The sequence below is a fragment of the Danio aesculapii genome, chromosome 24, assembly GCF_903798145.1.
Source record: "Danio aesculapii chromosome 24, fDanAes4.1, whole genome shotgun sequence".
Taxonomy (NCBI): Eukaryota; Metazoa; Chordata; class Actinopteri; order Cypriniformes; family Danionidae; genus Danio; species Danio aesculapii.
In genome coordinates, this window is record NC_079458.1 from 5,099,334 (window position 1) to 5,121,967 (window position 22,634).

General features: G+C 36.2%; 1 protein-coding gene across 1 annotated transcript; it reads left to right on the forward strand.

The window, feature by feature from the left end:
• Nucleotides 1-929: 929 nt before the first annotated feature.
• Nucleotides 930-21,804, forward strand: pdpk1b (3-phosphoinositide dependent protein kinase 1b). The gene is given in 15 exon segments (XM_056450545.1): nucleotides 930-1,041; nucleotides 3,843-4,037; nucleotides 4,140-4,182; nucleotides 5,974-6,111; nucleotides 6,610-6,754; nucleotides 8,845-8,942; nucleotides 9,049-9,124; nucleotides 10,544-10,612; nucleotides 11,760-11,827; nucleotides 11,830-11,855; nucleotides 11,954-12,127; nucleotides 13,931-14,160; nucleotides 15,913-15,970; nucleotides 18,083-18,235; nucleotides 20,335-21,804. Coding segments are annotated over 15 exon segments (1,611 nt in total). The 5' UTR covers nucleotides 930-1,017; the 3' UTR covers nucleotides 20,449-21,804.
• The last annotated feature ends 830 nt before the right edge of the window (nucleotides 21,805-22,634 follow it).

Sequence of the window (22,634 nt, forward strand, 5' to 3'; positions counted from 1 at the left end):
CTGTGTGTTGTAGTGCTGTATTTATACTATAGTAATCTGGTAGTGTTTGCTTTGGCTTTTTCAGAGTTAATTATTGTGATCTCCTGATTGCAACAGAGAAATATCTGAAGACTGATGGCATTTCATGCTGTTTAGGCTTATAATCTTAAAATGTCAGCAAAATCACCTGTTTTGTCATCATTTTAGACATTACTCTAGAGAATCATTCAACTACTAGCTCTAAAGTGATGTTAGTGAAGTAGTAACGGGTTCTGTTGTTCTGACCGTCAGCTGCAGATGTGAATGAACGGTGGACGAAAGTAGTTCCTCATACAAATTTTTTTTTACACTGTCCGTGTTTGATTTTCATGTTTATATACACGATAATGCAGTCGTACTGTTGTAGAAACGCAATATCACAAGTAGTAGTGCGATATAGCTGTATATCGTCACTGGTGGGACACTAAGCCAATGCACGCCTGCCACCGGTGCCAATATACAGCCATATCGCACTGCTACTCGTGTGATATTGCTCATATATATATATATATATATATATATATATATATATATATATATATATATATATATATATATATGTATAGTTGCAGAATTACAGTATCAATTAGTTTACCATAATTCAACCATAGAATTAATACAACACATTAATTGAAGGGCTTCATGGTTGAAAATGAAGTATATAAAAGTACTTTCGTAAATTTAATTTAATGAGGACACCAAAATTAGACACCTATTTTTAAATACAGCGTTTTAGCTCACGGTTTACCCATATTTAATATCCAAAATGTAATATGTAATCATGCTTAGTGTAAATGTTGGATCCTCCCTTCCATAACATCCATTGAATGTTTTCGGGATTCGCCGTTTGGGGGCGCGCGAGATTTTTTTCCCTCTCGACTGCAGTAATGTTGTTGTGGCGTGACGTCACAGCGGCGAAACGAAGGCGCAGAGAGGGCGGCCATGACTCCAGTCTCCACAATTATTTAATCCCAAATAAATTACCTGCGGAAAACTTCCATGGCAAGAGCCACGAGTCAGATCGTGAGTACCACCGGTGTCTCGGCAGCGCGGGCTCGAAGCCCCCTCGCTCTCCGTCGCGTGTGCCGCCCGCAACGGCGGTTTTTTGTAGTGGGAGGCGCGGGACTCTCGCGACCCTAGTCGTTAGCTTAGCATGTAGCCTCATTAGCCCGCTAGTCCCCAAAACAAGCGCAAGTCTATTAACCAGGAAGTGTCAACTTTTGTTTCCTAGCGTAATTTATACAGGGATTTCTGAATGAATCATTAGGCGCGATGTTGGCGCTTTTAGGAGAGCGTTGTGGAGGAATTCTCATATTGTTGTGGGTTAGCTCTGCCAGCTAATTCTGTCAACAAATGAAGTTGCTTGTTTTCTTAGCCGTTAGCCTGACCGCTAACTCACGACACGGGCTTTGGTTCTTGTGAGTCTAAAACTTGATATCTAAGTCCTCAAAACGCTTTTGTTTATAACTATTAGTAAAGCACATGCAGGAATTATGCTCAAGTCTCTGACAGACTAACACATTTGCTTTTGAGTCCGTAACACTTTTAGCATAAGTCGCCTCAGGTTGTTTTGCGTTTGTTTAGTGTCATCTTATCATATTAATTCATATTTGAGAGGAATTCTGTTGCGCTAAATGCGTTTTAGTAGTTTATTAACACACCCGTGATTGTGTTTACACATTTATGAGTGTTATTTCACACTCTAACGAGTTTGGTCACAGTTGCGGCCTGCAGAAGTGGCTTGGAGATATTTATGGTTTCACCTTCTCAGGTGTTTTTGACAGTCACACAGACCTGTAGATTCAGATTAAAACCCTTATGAATATTGCTGGTGATTTATCAGCCCTGTTGTTAAAACACTTGGCATTAAACTGTGCGTGTGTAGATTTATCAAGATGTAAACTGGCTTTGATCCAGCAGAGTAATTTGGGTGTTGTTTGTATCATAGTTTTGGCTTGTATGCTTTGAATGATGATTGTAGTTCATAGGTTGAGTAAGGCAGGTATGGGCACTATTTAACTTGGTTATTGCTGGAGAGCTGCGTACAGATCTCGTTGAGGTGTGACTCCTGTTTTATTGAGGTGTTTTGAAGTTATGACTGAGAATAAGGCAGGAAACTACTTATTATATTCATAATCAGTGTGAGAGAAAGATGATTCACGTGGATTTGTACAGCATGTTAGCTCCTTTTTAAGAATTGCAAGATTATGTTTAATTTGAAGAGCCACAGATTTAAGTAATTATACATTGTAAGAGTCAGGATGACACTGCTTGGACATGTTTTTGTTTATCACAGGCACAATGTGTAATAATTTGTGTTCGAGGTGTGCTCTTAATGGTTAATTTTGAATAGCTATAGCTTAATACATTAGCCATGTGTTGTTTTATTTAAATTAGGTCATTTGAGTGATGTCATCGCACTGAAAATTCATTTACAGCCATAACATCACACATAAGCATTGCATCTCTATTTATATAAGGGCTGAACAATCTATCTTTTGGGCATCAATAATAGTCACATCGCAGGATTAGATTATTTATTAAAGATTAACAGATAGAGATATTGAATATTATTATTTTTTTTATCATTTATACAACGATGACCATGTTGTTTTGTATTTGATTGTTCAATTTCTGTACTTGTATACTGTTAGACTTCCCAGAAAACCATAAGGCACTGTTTATTCATTTACTTTTGATTGTAATTTATTACAATGTATGCAGAGGCACTTCATATAAAAACATCTAAATTAATGCAATCTTTCCAAATAGAGATATTCAAATTATATGGTGAAATCATATTCATATCGCAATGTATATCATGGCAAAACAAAATATCGCAATTTCCGATTTTCCAATATCGTGCAGCCCTTATATATATATATATATATATATATATATATATATATATATATATATATATATATATATATATATATATATATATATATATATAAAAGTGCTGTACAATATTGGAAAATCGGAAATTGCGATATTTTGTATATATAGATAGATAGATATTTTGTATGTATATTATATTTTTTATGTATATTTTATATATATATATATCTATTATATATATATATATATATATATATATATATATATATATATATATATATATATATATATATATATATATATATATATATATATAAAATACAGCTTTATATATAATGCAGCTTTATTTCTGCTATTTACGAGTCTATCTGTCAACATTAAAAATATGAAATTTGTTCAGATATTTGTATTCATTTTTAACAGTTTTACTTCAGAAAAATGAATAAAGTAGTGTTTGGTGGTGAATAGCAACAAATTAAAATATTGGATATTTTAAGCAGTTGTCCTTTTTGGAAGAAAATTCACTAAATAATAATAATTCAATTAGAAATTTTGAAGAAATATTATCAGACCTTTTTAGAATAAAACAAATGTTAAAGTTCTAACTCAAACACATATCTATTAATTTCAGTACTTCCAGAGAAAATGAGAATTCTCAAGTATTGTATAGCTAATCTGTAGTTTCACCTGCTTTTTAAAAACATTTGTTTAAATGATCATTCTTAAAAATGTACAATTTTATCAAATTCAAATTCTTTAAAATATTAGTTTATATGTATATATATATATATATATATATATATATATATATATATATATATATATATATATATATATATATATATATATATAGTTTGTAATGCAAAAATTGCTATTTTTTGCAATTTACTGTTTAGCAGTTATTAGTATGAGTTCTATTTAATAGTTCCATAAATAGGCAGTTCCTATAATAATGCTCTGCCCTGTGTTTTTTCTCTCCTCAGTATGATGTTGCATCCCTCCACTCCTCTGTTCTCATCTCCTGTCCATCCATGGTAAGAGGCCAGCAGGACACGCCCCGTCTCCACGGCAACAGCATGGAGGGACCGGCACCAAACGCCCAGCCCGCCCAGCCTCGCAAGAAGAGACCCGAGGACTTCCGATTCGGCAAAATCCTGGGAGAAGGCTCTTTCTCTACTGTACGACACACACTCCAACCGCACTGCACACACAAATCTGATAGAGCCCAGAGAGTGTTACTCTGTTAATGGACTAACCTTTGCTGTCTTTCATATTTACAGGTTGTCTTGGCAAAGGAACACTCGACGGGGAAGGAATATGCAAGTAAGTTATCCTGCCTTCTAGGGCTGTGCAGTATGATGATGATATACACTCACTGGCCACTTTATTAGGTACACCTTACTAGTGCCTTAATTGTTTGTTGCATAAATTCAACAAGGTACTGGAAATATTCATCAGAGATTTTGCTCCATATTGACATGATAGCATCACGCATTTGCTGCAGAATTGTCGGCTGCACATCCATGATGCAAATCTCCCGTTCCACCACATCCCAAAGGTGCTCTATTGGATTGAGATCTGGTGACTGTGAAGGCCATTTGAGTACAGTGAACTCATTGTCATGTTCAAGAAACCAGTCTGAGATGATTCGCACTTTATGAGATGGTGCATTATCCTGCTGGAAGTAGCTATTAGAAGATGGGTATACTGTGGTCATAAAGGGATGGACATGGTCAGCAACAATATTCAGGTAGGCTGTGATGTTGACACGATGCTCAATTGGTTCTAATGGGCCCAAAGTGTGCCAAGAAAATATCCCCCACACCATTACACCACCACCAGCCTGAACCGTTGATACAAAGCAGGATGGATCCATGCTTTCATGTTGTTGATGCCAAATTCTGACCCGACCATCCGAGTGTCACAGCAAAAATGGAGACTCATCAGACCAGGCAATGTTTCTCCAATCTTCTATTGTCCAGTTTCGGTGATCCTGTGTGAATTGTAGCCTCAGTTTCCTGTTCTTAGCTGACAGGAGCGGCACCCGGTGTGGTCTTCTGCTGCTGTAGCCCATCCGCCTCAAGGTTGGACGTGTTGTGTGTTCAGAGATGCTCTTCTGCAGACCTCAGTTGTAACGAGTGGTTATTTTTGAGTTACTGTTGCCTTTCTTTCACCTGGAACCAGTCTGGCGGTTCTCCTCTGACCTCTGTCATCAGCAAGGCATTTGCACCCACAGAACTGCCGCTCACTGGATATTTTATCTTTTTCAGACCATTCTCTGTAAAACCTAGAGATGGTTGTGTGTGAATTTCAGTAGATCGGCAGTTTCTGAAATACTGAGACCTGCCACCAACAACCATGCCACGTTCAAAGTCACTTAAATCCTCTTTCTTCCCCATTCTGATGCTTGGAACTGCAGCAGATCGTCTTGATCATGTCTACATGCCTAAATGCATTGAATTGCTGCCATGTGACTGACTGATTAGAAATATGCATTAATAAGCAGTTGGACAAGTTTACCTAATAAAGTGGCCGGTGAGTGTATATTGTATGAGCAAAATAAACTCAGTAGTTTCATGTTAAGCTCTATTGTTTATTTTGAGGTTTAGGGTAATACTTTTTAATAATTTTTATGAATGCATTATTGCACACCATTATGGGAATGCTGACAACACCATGAATAACAGCATCATGATAAACTTCCGATCTTGAAAGTACAATGTTTACATTTTGCATTATATTTAGCGATATTTTCCATTTTTATGTTGGACCTGCGGTCATTAGTTGGTCATTTGTGGTCATTGTTTTATATTTTATTAACATTTATTTTACACTTCTAAAAAAAATATCATTAAACATTTGCACTGAACGTCTAAATAAAGTAAGAAATATAATCATGAATATGTTTCTGAGTATATACTTTAAAATAAATGTTTAAACAATCATGTAAATGCGGTGATTATAACTATCAATTGATTGAATTTACATGAATGCCACTATATTGTGATATATCAGGATATTAGATGACATACATCATGATATAATATTTTTGTCATATCGCACAGCCCTTGATAGCATTTGAGCATGTACTGGAAAGTGTTTGTGTTTCCACAGTTAAGATCCTGGAGAAGCGCCACATAATGAAGGAGAATAAAGCGCAGTATGTCAAGAGAGAACGAGACATAATGTCACACCTGGATCATCCGTTCTTCGTCAAGCTCTACTTCACCTTTCAGGACGAGGAGAAGCTGTGTATCCTTCACACAAACACCGATGCTCAAATAGTATGGGTTGCACAGTCAGTATTTAGAGCACAACAAAGGTGGCTGTCCTTTTGCTTCTAAATGTGCTAAATTGAATAGATATGCTTATTTTTCTGGCATTTTTTACACAATAAATATACATGTTTTTACTTATTTTGACCACATTTTTGGTAGCTTGACGTTTATCATGTATAAATAAGGTATATATTGTATGACTTGTTCTAAAATATGCTAAAAATGACAGTAGGTCAGTATAAATTATGAATTTTTTTAGAGTGTAAGTAAATAGTTTTGGGTGAACTGTCCCTTTAAGTTGTTAATCAAGATATATCTATTAATTGCATATTCAGAATAATGAGTGCTCTCTTAATTTCTTTCAGCACTATACATGTATAAAATTTCAGCTTGTGTTAATGAAGGGTTATTCAAAGCCTTCCTTATGTCAACGCTGCGTTTTATGAAAATGTTTTCCTGAATATCATGTCAGATTTTGGATTAAGCTATGCTAAAAATGGCGAACTGCTGAAATACATTCGAAAAATCGGCTCATTTGATGAGACCTGCACACGGTTTTACTCCGCTGAGATCGTTTGTGCTCTGGAGTACTTGCATCAGAAGGGCATCATCCACAGGTCAGTTGATTAGTCTTGAAGTCCATGTGAAATCAAGATGTGCAGTGTTTATTTTGCTAGCACACATCATTATTTTTTTAAGTGAACAAAAAACTGAAAGTTTGTTTTGGTAATCTTTAATAAAAGTCTTATCCCCGCCCCCTTACTCAATATTCTGCTTCAGATGGAAATACATCAATACATACTGAAATTAAAGTCTCAGCTACTTCCGGTTCATGAGGCTTTAAAGTTATCGTTTTTTAAATTCCCCAAAATGTACTGACACTCGCACCATTAACAGGATTTGTTGAACACTTTGATAGTATTTTTGGTTTATACCATGTCAATTAGGGCTGCACGATATTTGAAACAACTGACATTGAAATACTTTCCTTCACTGCAATATATATTGCGATATCAATAAAAGTTGACCAGATGACTATTTGTAAGGGAATTCATCATTTTAGTTTGATTGTGATTATTTTGTAGGACAACGTATCTGCATAAAATGTTAAATAAAAATAACAAGTAGAGATGCAATGGGTAACCGATTTCACTGTTAACCGCTCTTTAATTTGTCATGGTTAATTAATCATAAAGGCTTCTCAACACCGCAATTCTGCACGGAACAAAACTGCTGCAACTAAGCAAAGTTATGCCAACTGTGTGCTAGTTTGAACTTCCAAGCGTATACACTGAGGCTTATACCCACACACACATTGTTTAACTATAGCTCTTAGTTAATAGCCTCAGCCATTCACATATTGCGTCTTTTTTGCGGGCAAGTTTGTTATTTCCAATTGAGATCTGCATGTTGCAATATCAATGCTTTTTTCCAACATTCTTTGTTTAAAGGGCACCTATGGTAAAAAATCTACTTTTCAAGCTGTTTGGACAGATATATGTGCATGTATGATTTATAGACTCATATTTGGGTGACATAAGCACACCCAGTGTTTTTTTTTTTTAATTTAACAACATAAAAACGGTGGACCAATTGGAGCTGTTTTCAAATCGACCGCTACCTGACGTAGGAGAGCGGTCCCCCCGCCCACCAATATTGATTGACATGCGCGTCATCATATCCTCAGTTTGTTGATTCACGTCCGCCATTTTCAGCGTGAGTCGAAGCGATATCACTAAAGGAACACGCTAGCTCTATTTTTAGATGCAAGGCTCATTGGGCTCAACACAAGAGCAATATTCTCCACATTATCACTCTAATCGGAATTATTGGTTGTATCTTTAGATAGGTTTGCAAACATGTGTACTTCTCATTGAGTCTACCTTATACTTCAGCCGTTTGCATTTCTCACGATCCCAGAAGCTCCCTGTGATCTTAACTAGCATGCGTTTTAGAATTCTAAACATCGGTTTCTATCAGGGTACACTCAAGTCGACAGCTGGGCGCCGCGGACCGCTGCAGAAACCTATGTTTAGAATTCAAAAATGCGTGGCGCGACGATTCGGGACACATGTTTCTGCCGCGCCACAGAGAGTGTCTGGTGTGCCGTGTTGCGGCTTCGAGTGGTGCATCCGGTGCCTCAGTCAAAGTTAATTCAGTATGCGTGGTTATTAGTTTCTGTGTACAAGCTCGGCACTTGAAACTAGCACACAGTTGGCTGTAAAACTGTACAAAGACACAAATGATTTTGTACTCTCTGCTTGGTCTGTGTCCTAGTCGTACATGTACGACTGAATGGTGATCCTCTCTCTCTCCTTCTCCGTCTGCCTGTCTGTTGCAAACGCAGAGCGGTAAGCTCATGGCCCCGCCCCCTTGTTACGTTGGCGGGAAGCTGAAACTAATTTACATGTGAAGCAACACACCCCTAAATCAGCGAACTGTGGACACGCCCCCAACATGACACTTTTTAACACATTATAATAAAAAAATCTGAATTGTGTTTTAAACTGAACCTAAACTGGCACACTCAGAAGAACCAGAATATTATTATTAAATCATAAAAAAGAGGTAAACTATGTTCCCTTTAAAAGAAGTACCACTTGTAAATACTGAGGAAATGTTCAATTTTGGGTGAACTGTTCCTTTAACTGTTCCCTCTCCCTGTTTTCCATCATGACGTCAAGTTATTTGTGTTGCTTTGTTACAGAGACCTGAAGCCGGAGAATATTCTGCTCAGTGAGGAGATGCACATTCAAATAACAGATTTTGGCACGGCTAAACAGCTGTCCTCTGACAGCAAACAGGGTAAAACGCACATACACACCACATTATAGCCAATCTCTGATCTCTTCATACACAAGTGTGTGCTTTTATTAAGTGCTGTTGTCATTCTGATGTTTGGCCCCTGCAGCAAGAGCAAACTCATTTGTTGGTACGGCTCAGTACGTCTCTCCTGAATTACTGACTGAGAAATCTGCCTGCAAGAGGTAAACACGACTGATGAATATTTCATGCTGTGTAGTTGTAAAGCTTTCGTCGGTAATGAAAAAAGAGCAAATTCAGACCCTCTGTGTGTGTTAGTGTTTGCTGCAGTTTATGTAGTGGTATGCACAGATTCTCATGTTATGTGTACAAGTGATTTATAACTTAATAAAAAACATGATCACTGACACGGTCATGGTTTCCGCTACATTCATTCTTCCGTGGTGGGGTGCCACACCGAAATTCATCCCGCCACGGCTACATTACAGCATCTCATTCAAAACATTCAGTCGTGTTTTTTTGATAGCGGGTAATCATTGCACCAAAATGTATTAAGTGAATTATAACAGCGCAAACTTTTCTGGAACCGTAGTAGTGCTGTGCATTGTTTGTTTAACCCTTTAAGGTGACATACTGGTTGACTGACTGACAGGTGCATGATGCGTGAGGTGCACGACGTAGCTTTCAGTTAAGATGAACAGTTTCCATAATTATTCTTTATAGATAAAGGTCTATTGCTCTGCATATTATGACTTTATCTTGCTGGAGTTTATAGCTGTTTCACTGTACTTCTGGACGCATTAATGCCGCTCTGTAGGTCTATTAGAGACATTTAAAAAAAATCATTAAGCAAATCTAATAAAGGTTAAAGACATACGTTACATAAATGCACTAAATCGCACTTCAGCAACGTTTTTTTGAGAGCACACAAGAAAATCTGCACTTGAGCAGCGTATATTTAAGGGCATGCAAGAAGTTTTGTGCACAAACAGGAAATCGGCGCGCAAGCAAAGAGATTCGCATGCTCATATTACATAAATGTCTTCTCGACTTGTAATACTGCGCTCGCAACATTTGTTATTGAAATAACGCCTTAGGTACTTGGTAGATGTGTAAAAAAAAGCCTGCCGCCACAGTTGGAAAAAATCCTAGAGGAAACACTGACAGTAGATAGGATATATGTGGTCTGTATTCGTAGATTTCATTATTATATTCACTGTTATATTTTATTGTTATATTATTTTCTTTATTATTTCATATTATATATATATATATATATATATATATATATATATATATATGTATAGTTTAACATTTATTGCCTAGATTATTATTGATATAATCTTATTACCATCATAATTATTGATTTTACTGTCACAGAATTTCACTTTCACTTATATCACTTATCACCAACCTCAAAATTATGATATTATTATGATGACTATGAATGCTAAGTACTGTTCTGTTGCATTTATGTGTTTGCCATATGGTTTATTTTATAGGTTATGGTTTATGTAGTTCACCGTATGATTTATGCTTTTTCACTCCAAATAAAAAAGTAATAACAACTTGGCCAGATCAGTGATATTAACTAAATATTCATGAGTGTTAGATTGTCCTAACTATTATGTTTCTTGTGACAGTTCGGATCTCTGGGCATTAGGCTGCATCATCTACCAGCTGGTTGCTGGTTTGCCGCCATTCAGAGCTGGGTGAGTTTGCATTCAGGACGGTAACAATAGGGATGTTCAATATGATATTTGTATATATACAGTTGAAGTCAGAATTATTAGCCTCCCTGTTAATTTTTCCCCAATTTCTGTTTAATAATGGGTTAATAATGGGTCTGGGCTAATAATATTGACCTTAAAATGTTTTTTAAAAAAAATAAAAACTGCTTTTATTCTAGCTGAAATAAAACAAATAAGACTTTCTCCAGAAGAAAAAATATTATGAGACATACTGTGAAAATTTCCTTGCTCCGTTAAACATCATTTGACTTCAACTGTATATGTGTGTATAATAAATACACATATATATTTGCTCCTGCTGTATATTCAGCTTTAGTTCACCCGCTGCCCGACCTGGCCCATTTTCTACCCGACCATTCGCTAAATTTAGATCTGATTTCCAAAATCTCACGTTAACATTGGGTACTACCAAAAGAGAGAGAGATTTATTCTGACTTTTATTCTCGCACCGCAAGAAATCTGGAAATCTACGGTACAGCCGCAGGAATACAGAGCTCTATTGTTTATTTTGTGGTGTCACAAAGTGCATTGTTTTTGTTAATGCTTCATAATTTTTATGAGAGCAATATAATAATATACAGCGCAACAGCATCATGAATTTCATTTTTGCATTTTAAATATATATAGATTTATTTATTTATTTTTTTTGACAAACCATTGCTGTATTAAACACATTAGTTTACACTAGTTAAAATAAAACTTTGCTGAATAAAATAAGGTACAAATGAATATGTAGTTTCCATTTATCTTTTTTATTTAATATTAATTCTTAGATTTTATGTTTTTAATAGTCATATATAGTCAAATAACGTTTTAATAGTTCTCAATATTGACAAAAATATATATTTTGCATCATAGTTATTTGGTTGTGGTTCATCCATTGTACATAAACACAAAAAATGGCAGTATTTATTCTTTGACACCATCCTAAAATTTGACACTTATGGAAAGTCAAAGACTTTGGTCTTAATTTGTGATTTCAGCAGTTATGTTTATAAATTATTCAGCTCACTGATATAAATCATTTAGCTTACTGGTGTTTTACTTTCATAATTCTACCATATTTGAGCAATCTTCAGCTACTAATCATTCTTTAAATCCATCACAGGAATGAGTATCTAATATTCCAGAAGATTATAAAACTGGAGTATGAGTTTCCTGAGAAATTCTTCCCAAAGCTAAAGACCTCGTGGAGCAACTTCTGGTCAGCCTGGTTTAATTATAATTGTTTTGATTTTGCTGTTAGTTTATTGCACAGGTGGTGTGGATCAGCTGTTGACTGATTGCTGTTTTATTTTCCAGTCACTGGATTCATGCAAGCGGATTGGCTGTGATGAAATGGGCGGCTACGGCCCATTGAAGTCCCACCCTTTCTTTGAGAGCGTCGGCTGGGACGACTTACATTTGCAGACTCCACCCAAACTAACGGCGTACCTTCCAGCAATGTCTGAGGATGATGAGGACTGCTATGGAAATGTGAGTAAACACTAATAGCTTGTTTCCACTGAGTGGTACAGTACGGTACGGGTCTGTACGGGTCACCTTTATCAGGCTTGCGTTTCCACTACCAAGGGTACCCTTTTGGTGGGCTTGGTGAGTTTCAGTCAACGTCATTATCGCTCGAATAAATGTCTACAGTAAAGCTGTACAGGTCATTCACAAATCATATGAGAAGCACTTCTCACAAAACAGATGCTTTACACACATAAATACCTCTGTATTAATGTTTATTACTAACCTTTCTATGAACATAATTTGATTATAACTGCAGATCAATGACAAAACAGCCTACTGTAATGTCTTCCATTATATAAAATAAATATATAAATGCAACACATATGAACACATACAGACCCTTACAGTCTCCGATATGTTACCAATTACAGATATACTACACACAGCAGACATTTAGTTCTTATTTGAGTTCAAAAACAACACACAACATTCACAGTTCACAGCAAACCTCTCATCTGTGTCTGTAATCATTACCAGCACATGTAGCCTCTGTTAGAGAGTAATTTTGTCATTCCGAGTTCATAATAGTCCAAAAGGCGATGTTAAACTTGTCAGTTTGTTCATGATTCAGGTTGCTGAAACAGTTGCTCCTGTGTTTTTGTCAGGCTTCTCCTTTTTTTTGCGCTTCACTCTCGCATTCGTCCTTTCCTTTTCTGAAAGGATCAGACGTCGAAGACACTTCAATAATCACACACACGTTATTATCATCAGCTCAAGAAGTTTATGTAAAATATAAACGCGATCGCGAGCTCCCTTTAGAAAGCGAAAACCGCTCGCACTTTGACAGCCTCGTAAAAGAACAACAGGACATGGCAGATTTTGTTCTTATTGGCTTTGTGGCTTTTCATCAAGACAACGACATGGTTTGTTTGAGCTTGGGTCATCCATAGCTCGTTATTATATGCAAATAGTATTTCTATGTAATGTCTCGGCTGTGTATTTAAAAAACATGTCAGATCCTTTGTTTTCATTCTGGCTAACTCCACGAGATCGTGACGAAGCTCTGTAACCAATCAGCATTCAGCTGCGTGTGTAGCTTCACCTTTTGTTACCCTTTCTCGTGTTTGGTACCCTTTTGAAAGGGTGCGAAAAAGTGGTATGGTATGGTTCGGTACGCTTTTTGACAGTGGAAACGACCATAAAAGCATACCGTACCATACCACTCAGTGGAAACGGGTCAAAATAGGGCCTGTTTTTCTGATCGGTTGGGATATGTAATTTCTGTAAACAGTTCCATTCACATTTGGTCACATGAATACGTCTCTGCTAAATTGATATGATTCCAATTCGCAAATCCCACTGTATATGTAAATATAAGTAGATTAGGTTAACTAAAGCACCAGATACGCCACATTTTGTTTAATTATTATTAACAGAAACATAAGCTAAATATCTTATTTGGTATTCAAATCATTAGTAACTTTACAGTACAGTTGTATTAGTTAATGCATTTACTAACATGAACAAACAATGCACAGTACATTTATTACATTATCTGTTCATTGTTAGTTCATGTTAACTTACAGTTCTTTAATGTTAACAAGCATGAATTTGAATTTTAATAAGCCATTAGTAAATTGAAATATGATTAATAAATGCTCAAAGTATTGTTCATATTTATTTCATGTTAGTAAATACATTAACTAATGTAACCTCATTGGAAAGTGTAAACAGATCCTTTTATATGCATTATGTAAAACATCATTACTAGCAGATCTTCAGATCATGTGCAATCCCTCCTCTCTCTCTCTCTACTTTTTTCAGTATGATGATCTCCTGAGCCAGTTCAGCTGTATGCAGGTGGCCCAGCCTGGCCCCACCCCTTTAGTTCCTGTTACCGGAGAGACGAGTCAACCTACATATAACCCCTCCCCCAGCGTGGATCAGTTTATTCATATTCATGAGCTGGACAGTAATAGCATGGAGCTTGACCTACAGTACAGCAACGAGGAGAAACGCATCCTGCTGGACAAGCAGAGCGCTGCAAACCCATGGTACACAAATGTCTCCTTTTATATGATCTATATATACAGTGCCTATAGAAAATCATCATACCCTGTGAAAACCCTTTACTTGCATTACACCCTGCTTTCAAAAGACCTTCGGGATAAAGTTGTTGAGAGGCACAGGTAAGAAGAAGAGGCTACAAAAACAGTTCAAAGCCTGGAAAAGTTATTGAAATTGGGATTTGATGTCAGGCTATATGACAAATAAAGTAATTCAGGGTGTCTGTGAGCACTTGGAAAGCCTTAAATACACTGAAATATTGTGTTGTAGGTCTTAAATCATTTTAAACAGGTCTTAATTTTCCTGTGCACATTAAAGTTACTCAATTTGGCCAACACTTCTCCAATAACCAACAATACATCTCAATAAATCTTTTAAACAAAATTTTAGTTTTTAATATTAATATAATACAAAATAAACATAATATTTCTTTACAATAGCATTTGATTAAAAGTTCTCCATGCATTCCTAGCTACCTGGTGAGGACACTGATCTGGACCGACTGTTGTACATATATTTAATTGATTATAGTTTTTAAAACTTGTACATTATTTTTTAAGAGAAGCTATGTTGATAAAACGACCATATATATATGCACACACATGAATAGAGCTTGCTTAATTTGACACCATTTCAAAGATGTGGCTTAGAAATAGCTAAATTAAAAATACTTAGCGTTTAGCATTGTATATGTATAAAATTTCTTTTTTTTATGATTTTTAATGGTCTTAAAGTCCTAAAGGTGCCATATAATGAAAATCTGGGTATACTAAGGCATAGTCGAGTAATTAGAGATCGGTATATGGAAATGGGCAAACTGTGAGCCTCAGACACCACTGTTTTCTTATTATCATGTAAATTTCACGAGTGTAAAACCCCGGTGGACATTAGGACAATCAGAAGCCAAAACAAACTGACGAGACACACGGTCCGCGCCCTCACGCCCGCATTTCAATATATGCCTACTTTAGGTCATTCATCCGAACCTTGAAGATTTGGTGAGCTAAATAGGTTAACGCTACTCTGATGGGGTTTATATTTGTCCGTGTTCAGTGTACTTCATGCTCTGTGTGTGTGGAGCTCTTTAATATTTATGACAAGAAACATATAGACCATTTTGAGGGATGTAAACAAAAACAATGGTCCCAACGTATTTCCTGTTTTACATTTTTAATTTCTATAGCTTCTGAGAATCCTGAAAGAACCACATATTGATAAATAATGTTATGAGAGCTGTTTTAGCATTAAGTTATGATTGAATTGCCTCTTGTTAAAGTTGTGAAGTTTGATAACAATGTTCATAGGCCAATAACTTGACCACGTTGAAATGGTCTATATGGTCAATCATAGACCTTCTGATTCTGACTAACAAATTAACTTATAAAACCATTTCTGGAACTTACCGAAGCCATAAACCCATTATGTAGATATCAGAGAACAGTTAAACCAATGCAGTATGTGACACCCTTTAAAATTGACCAGATGAAACCTGCAGAAACCCTGTAATTATTTAAAAGGGGTATAATGATTTTCTATAGGCACTGTGTGTATATGTATGTATGTATGTATGTATGTATGTATGTATGTATGTATGTGTGTGTGTGTGTGTGTGTGTGTGTGTGTGTGTGTGTGTGTGTATATAATTTATTTATTTATTTATTTATATTTTTTATTTATTTATTTATTTATTTTTTTTATCTGTACATCATTGTAACATGTCTTTTTTTTTTTAAAACCAGGCACCAGTTTGTGGAGAATAACCTCATCTTAAAAATGGGTCCAGTGGACAAACGCAAAGTGAGTGTGATCAAGTAGATTTGTTGTCAATCGAGTTCTCAGGCAAATTTATTTTATGATTTGACTCTTAGTGAATCAAAAACTATGCAGGATGACCAATATATTAAATCCATTTGTTGAACAAATGACTCAATTCAATTGAAGGGATTCAATAAAATTTTTTAATGAACAAATGAGTTGAAACGATCTAGAATGAACCATAAACCATATAGAAGAGCCAGTGAGGTCAACCAAAACCCAAACAATTGACTCCTATGATTTTGGTGTTTCTTTGTAAATCAGAACTGTGCAAAAATTAATGCTTATAATTTTCAAATGAACTTATGGTTTGATTCTTTTGATTGTGTCAAAGCAGTTTGATCAGTGCAGTCCGTCCAATTTTCCAATGATTTTGTGCTAGTGATTCAGTGTAATTCAATCCCTGAAAGAATGACTCCTTATGATTTGGTTGTTCTAGTAACTCAAATTCATGCGATTGAGTGTTTTATTGAATTCCTGATAACTCTTAGGATTTGATTCCTTTCAGTGAATGAAGGATTCAGTCTTTTGGATTGGTTCTTTTAAGTGGATTAAATCAATATAACATGGCCACTGTAGTTTTTTATTTATTATTATGATTTCAAGTGATTTGACAAGTGAATCAAACTACACAGCACAACCATTGTAGTCCACTTTTTATTCAACCAAGCACTGTCGGAAGTTGTGCCTTTACGTTTCAAATAAGTGGCAAGAGGAGTGGGATACATGAAAGAATAATAAATTGTATTAAATGCTATCTAAAATTTCGAACAGATTTTTTAATATGTTTTAGGACTCAATTTAGGAATCAAATGATTTTTACCAGAGGTCATATTGGACATACAAGATTAACCTGGGGTTTTTTTTGACCCCCCTTCAGTGTTTGGTTTGCACAATTTCTATTATATAAAACACATTCTACTAGACTGATCTGCTTTTAATGACTGTAGATAGCTTTTTTTAATAAAATTAACTCACTCAAGGAGATATTCAGCAAAGTGTCACCAGGAAAAATATTTAGATTTTTTTCATGTATTCGTTTGTTTGAGTTTTTTAATTGTATATTAATTATTGAAATGTTTTTGCCATGAAAATAGCCTTTTTTTGCTGACATGGCATTAAAGATGCAGTAGGTAATCTGCCTAAATGCAATCTGTAAGCATAATATCTTTTGAAAACACAGTCCTTCCCTTGCCGTCCAAAGTCACGACTCCTGAAATCACGAACACCGTAAAGATGACCGTAGACAACCCACTAGATCATGTCATTTATCAGATAGAAAACTTTTCAGTACTTTATAATACTACAATTCTGAAGGAAAAACTGTATTCAGCACGTTTTCAGTTGTGTAGCAAGCAGAACTTGTCATAATGTGCAATAATAATTCATGAATGCAAGGATCGCTTCTCTCACGTGCGTTGTCCTAAAGCAACTACTGTAAGCTTAGTGCTTGGCCAGTGGGATGCAGGAATTACACTTATTACTAAGCTATACTTACATGCTATTTCAGACCGAATATTCAAAGTAGCATGGTGAACATTATAGGGAGCGCGTCACAGGTTATAATTATTCAAAAATGAACCAATGTGAATATAAAACTAACTTCACCTCAGTAAAGCAGGCTAGGCAGAATAGCTCTATTTACTGATGTTTTGTTGTTAAACTAAATAAAAATCTACATTATCGATGCTGTAAAAGGTCCCTTATGAAACTGAAAATAGTCACATCAAGCTTTCACCGGCAGATTACAGTGGCTGAACAACACTTCTGTGCATATAACCCATTTATAAAACAACATCTGCATCAGCTTTGCGTGACTAAACAGTTTTAAAACAGAACATTACCTGTCATCTTTCCTCCAGCGTGCAAAAGTAACTCCAATATTGATTCAGGATTTTGAAGTTTTGATTCAGAAATGGCGGGTCAGTGCTATTGGAATATGAAGAGACTTTCAACCAGCACAATACAAATGTTTCTGAAGGCAATCACCTGCTGCACCTTTAATCAAGAATATATGATGTAATATGGAAGTTCTCCTTTAGTTAAAGAATTGATTTCAGCTTGTTTTTTTTATTAATTTGTGTTTGTGTGTAGGGTCTGTTCGCACGGAGGAGGCAGTTGCTGCTGACTGAGGGTCCTCACTTGTACTATGTGGATCCAGTCAATAAAGTTCTGAAAGGGGAGATTCCTTGGTCACCTGAGCTACGGCCTGAAGCCAAGAACTTTAAAACCTTCTTTGTTCACACGGTAATCACAGTCCCAGTGGTCATTTATGGCTCGTTTTCACTGAGAGGTACCCTTCAGTATAGTACAGTAGAGGGTCTTTTAATCCCTTAAGAGCCTTTTGACATCGTTCTGAATGTAAAACAACAGCCATTTTCAGACCACAATTATAACGATAATGATGTAAAAAACATTTCTGCTAGCTGGAAACTACAAATACAGCAAACACTGACAGCTAGCTAGAATTCATTGAAATATAAAGCTACAGACGCCATTGTGGAGATACTTTTTACAGGTTATTTAAAGATAATATGACTCATGAAAACAATGAATGATTAAAAAATTACATTACATGGAAGTTATGCAAGCCCAATTTGAAGCATAGAAATAAAAGTATGTTAAGTAACCAGTTCTAGTTTTCGGCACCGTTGTTAACTTCATGGAAAATGCTTTGAAAATTGTTTTTATTCCACTTTCCACTACACTGTCTGCAATTACTAACTTCACTGTTTAGATTTATGCAGTGATTTAGATAATATTACACAAGCTGCTGGTTACAATAAAATAATCAGATCGTTATCGATTGTTATCGAGGTTATTATAGTTAACGAAAACAAAAGAAAAAACGAAAACTAGAATTAAAAAAACATTTTTGTTAACTGAAATAAATAAATAAAAAAAACAAAGAGTTTTTTCGGAGTTTACATCGGAGTCTTTAATCCTGCTGCCATTGGCCAGATCAAGCCGGTCCTCCTTCAGCCAGACCTTGCTCCTGTGACAAAAACAATGATTTGACATGACAGCAGCACGGTGACAGTATTAATTTAACATATTTGTGTCCAATAATGGGTTTTATTTCTATATTAGTGATCCTGATCGCGAACGAATCATTCTTTTTTAACCGAATCTTCTAAGTGAACCGATTGAACTAGTTTACCAAATCGAACTGAATCATTTGAAACGATTCGCGTCTCCAGTAAGCACTTATCCACAAAGACTAACTTTTTAACATGCCCAGTACACCCTCTGACTCTAAATAAACCAATTCCCAGAGTTATTCCATTATTAGAACAGTATACAGAGATCGGATTTGAGAACGGGTGAACTCATAATAAGGTGCATGTGTGATCCAGTGAACCGAACACAAACAGTGCATGACAGCCTTCTGTGACTGAACTAAACTTGAACAACTGCAGGGCAGGTAAGCCAATGGCTTTTAATAAGAGGATCTGGCGAAACATACGTTTATTTCACAAAATCGTAATGGAATTTAAGTAAGGGAATCATGCTTCAGTTGGGTTGCAACTTTTCAGATCATGATGATGTTTTAACTGGCTGAAATTATGATTGCTGACTACATATTTTTGATAGTTGAGCCCTAACATGGGAGGGTTGTCACATAAGATCCGGGTTATGGAAAAGATCGGAACTTTCCATCACTACTGTGTATCTTACCCCAAAGACAGCCTTGCACACATATTGAACGGTACCTAGGCCTGTTATCTTGTGGGCTGTTGTATTTGAATTTGAGGATGGGTAGAGATGGTGGTGTTCATGTGTCCTCAGAGTACAGGTTTCAAAAATATATATTTGGTTGAGTTATTATACAATATTCTGATGATTTTGTATCTTGCACATAACAAATATTCAAATTTATTAAAAAAACTAAATTAAAACTAAGCAATTTCAAAGTATATAGAAACTAATAAAAAATACTAAATTTACCTCTAAAAACTAATTAAAACGAACTGAATTTGAAAACAAAAAGTCAAAAAAAAAAAAAAAAAGTCAAAAAAAAAAAAAAAAAAAAAATATATATATATATATATATATATATATATATATATATTATATATATATATATATATATATATATATATATATATATATATATATATATAAAACTAATGAAAAATCCAAAACTATTATAACCTTGGATCGTACAGACTAGGATAATAAAATAAAACAGAAGTAATTAATCATTTCTTGTGAGACCCCGGTACCAATCAATCCACAGTCCGGTACTAGTCCGCGGCCCAGTGGTCCCGCTCATTGGAAATAACCCGTTATATTCTGCATCTTTTAAATCAGATGTTTAACACCACCAATGTTTGTTCCCGCAGCCAAACCGGACGTACTATTTAATGGACCCAAGCGGAAATGCTGATAAATGGTGCAAGAAAATCCAAGAAGTCTGGCGAAAGATCTACCACAAACACCAGAGTCCCAGCCTATAGGACTACCGAGCTCCTCTCCTTTTGGCCACGCCCCCACAGCCCCCGACCCAACCAATCAAGAACAGGGACACACGCCCCCCTGTAGAGACGCCTCTCCAGCTATATATTGTCTTTCTGTCTCTTCATATATCAGTCCAGTCCCGTCGCTCCCAAGCACTTTCTCTGTTCGGGTTTTTTGTTTTTGCACGCTGAAGATGGATTCTTTACAACCAAAAGCAGCAAGGCCGTAGTCAGCATGTCACGTCAGCAGAAAGCATTTATTACACGAGTCTTTCCAGCGCGATGCAGGTAACGAACACTTTTGTGCAATCTCCACCTGTCTGTACCTGACACAAAAACACACAACTCCTTTCCTTGAATTACGAGAGTCGCTTTAGTGTGCGTTTAGAGTTAAGGCGGGTCCTTTTACCCTTATTGGCTACAGTAGCTGGTCTTGCTGATTCCGATTGGACGCTGTGGTGTCTTACATTTCGATATAAACCTTGACACCGCAGCGTAAAACAATCGCCACCAAAGCCACGTGGGTAATGAGAGGGTGATTCACGCCCCTGGCTCTGTGCAGTAACAAAGCACGACGACGAGTTTAGCTGTTTTCTTTATATCGCTTGCATTGTGGCGGTATGCATTTCTGATTGGAGGCTTGTGACGGAGGGTCAGTCTGATCGCGAGCGAGTGCGCATGCATGTGTGTGTGTGTATGTGTGTTTGGCTCCTCTCATTTGGCCGTTTTTAACAGGAAGTCCGTGGTGCGTATGTGAGACCGAATGGCTTGTGTGTGAGTGCGTGTGTGTGTGCGCGCGTCTTCCTGATCGGTAACAGATGACTGTGATGTACAGTTGATGTAAAATTGCAAATGGGAGGTGAGTAAAGAGGTGACTCTAGGATCCAGGTTTTGTATTTTTATTCTTGTATAAGGTTATTGGGGCCGCTCCGTTCTGGCCTGGCTTCTCTGTGTTATTTAAATTCTAATATATGAAAGCGTATTTGGATTGAAGTCATGTTCCAGGGCCTTGCTGTGTATGTATTGAATATGTAAAGCCTTTGAATGTGAAGAATTATTGTAAACTATGATATTTTACTGCTTTTCGTTTTCTTACTATATCATATACATTTTCTATTTGCGCAGTGATTGGCTCATTTCTGATAATTTAACGCCTGTGTGCGCTCTGCCCCACCGAGTGTGTGGGTGTGTGTGAGATTGAGAGAGTGTATGTGTGAGATGGAGTGAGTGAGAGAGACTGTGTGTGGGAGGGGGGGGCCCTTGCGTGTGTAGGCAATGTGTGTATTCTTCTTGTCGGCCTTTTGTGCTCGGCAAAATCTAGAACTGAAATAAAGCATGTAGGGTTTTAGGCCATCAGACGCTCTCTTTGTTTCTGTCTTTATGAATGAGTAAAGCCTGAATGGTGTCATGAGAAATCGAGTCCCCCCTGACTTAGGGTCTGCCTAGGATCCTATTGGTTCACTGGAATAGGTGTAGTTTGTAGTGCCTGATTAAAATATAAATATATATAAATATGCGGTGAAATCTCGTTTAAATGTATGTAATTTAAAAGAGCATTATAATGATATACAACTATTTTAAATTATGTATTTCGTACACTGATGCACAACTAAAGGCATGTGTAAAGCTTTTATTTTTGATAGCTTACGACGTGCTACCACTAATGTAAATATATAAATACATAAAAACATCAAAATGACATTTAATGTTTACAAACGTTTCAATTATTTTAACTATGCATATCTTTAACTTGTAGTTACTGATAATAATGTTACTAATGTGATTAGTGTTAATGTCAAGACTGAGAATAGACTATTAAAAAGCATTAAATATGATTGTAATCGCACTGTGGAGAGGTACAATCGTTTTTCATCAGGCAGTCAACGCAGACTATCCGTTGGGGTCGTAAGCGGACTCGATTGCAGGGGGGACCGGTTTCTCATGACACCGGTATGAACATCCATCTGGCTTTAAAATGAATCGTTTCTGTGGTATCTTCTAATGGTGTAATGGATCACAAATCTCCCGGTTCGGATCACATGGTTTTTTTTAGTCATGGATTGGACCATTTTTCGGATCAGCCAAAAAGGAGAGGAGACGAATGTTATTTTCTTTCCGTTTATTATAAAAACAGCACTGCAAGACACTTTTGGTTTTAACAAACAGAACTTAGAACCTGTAAATTT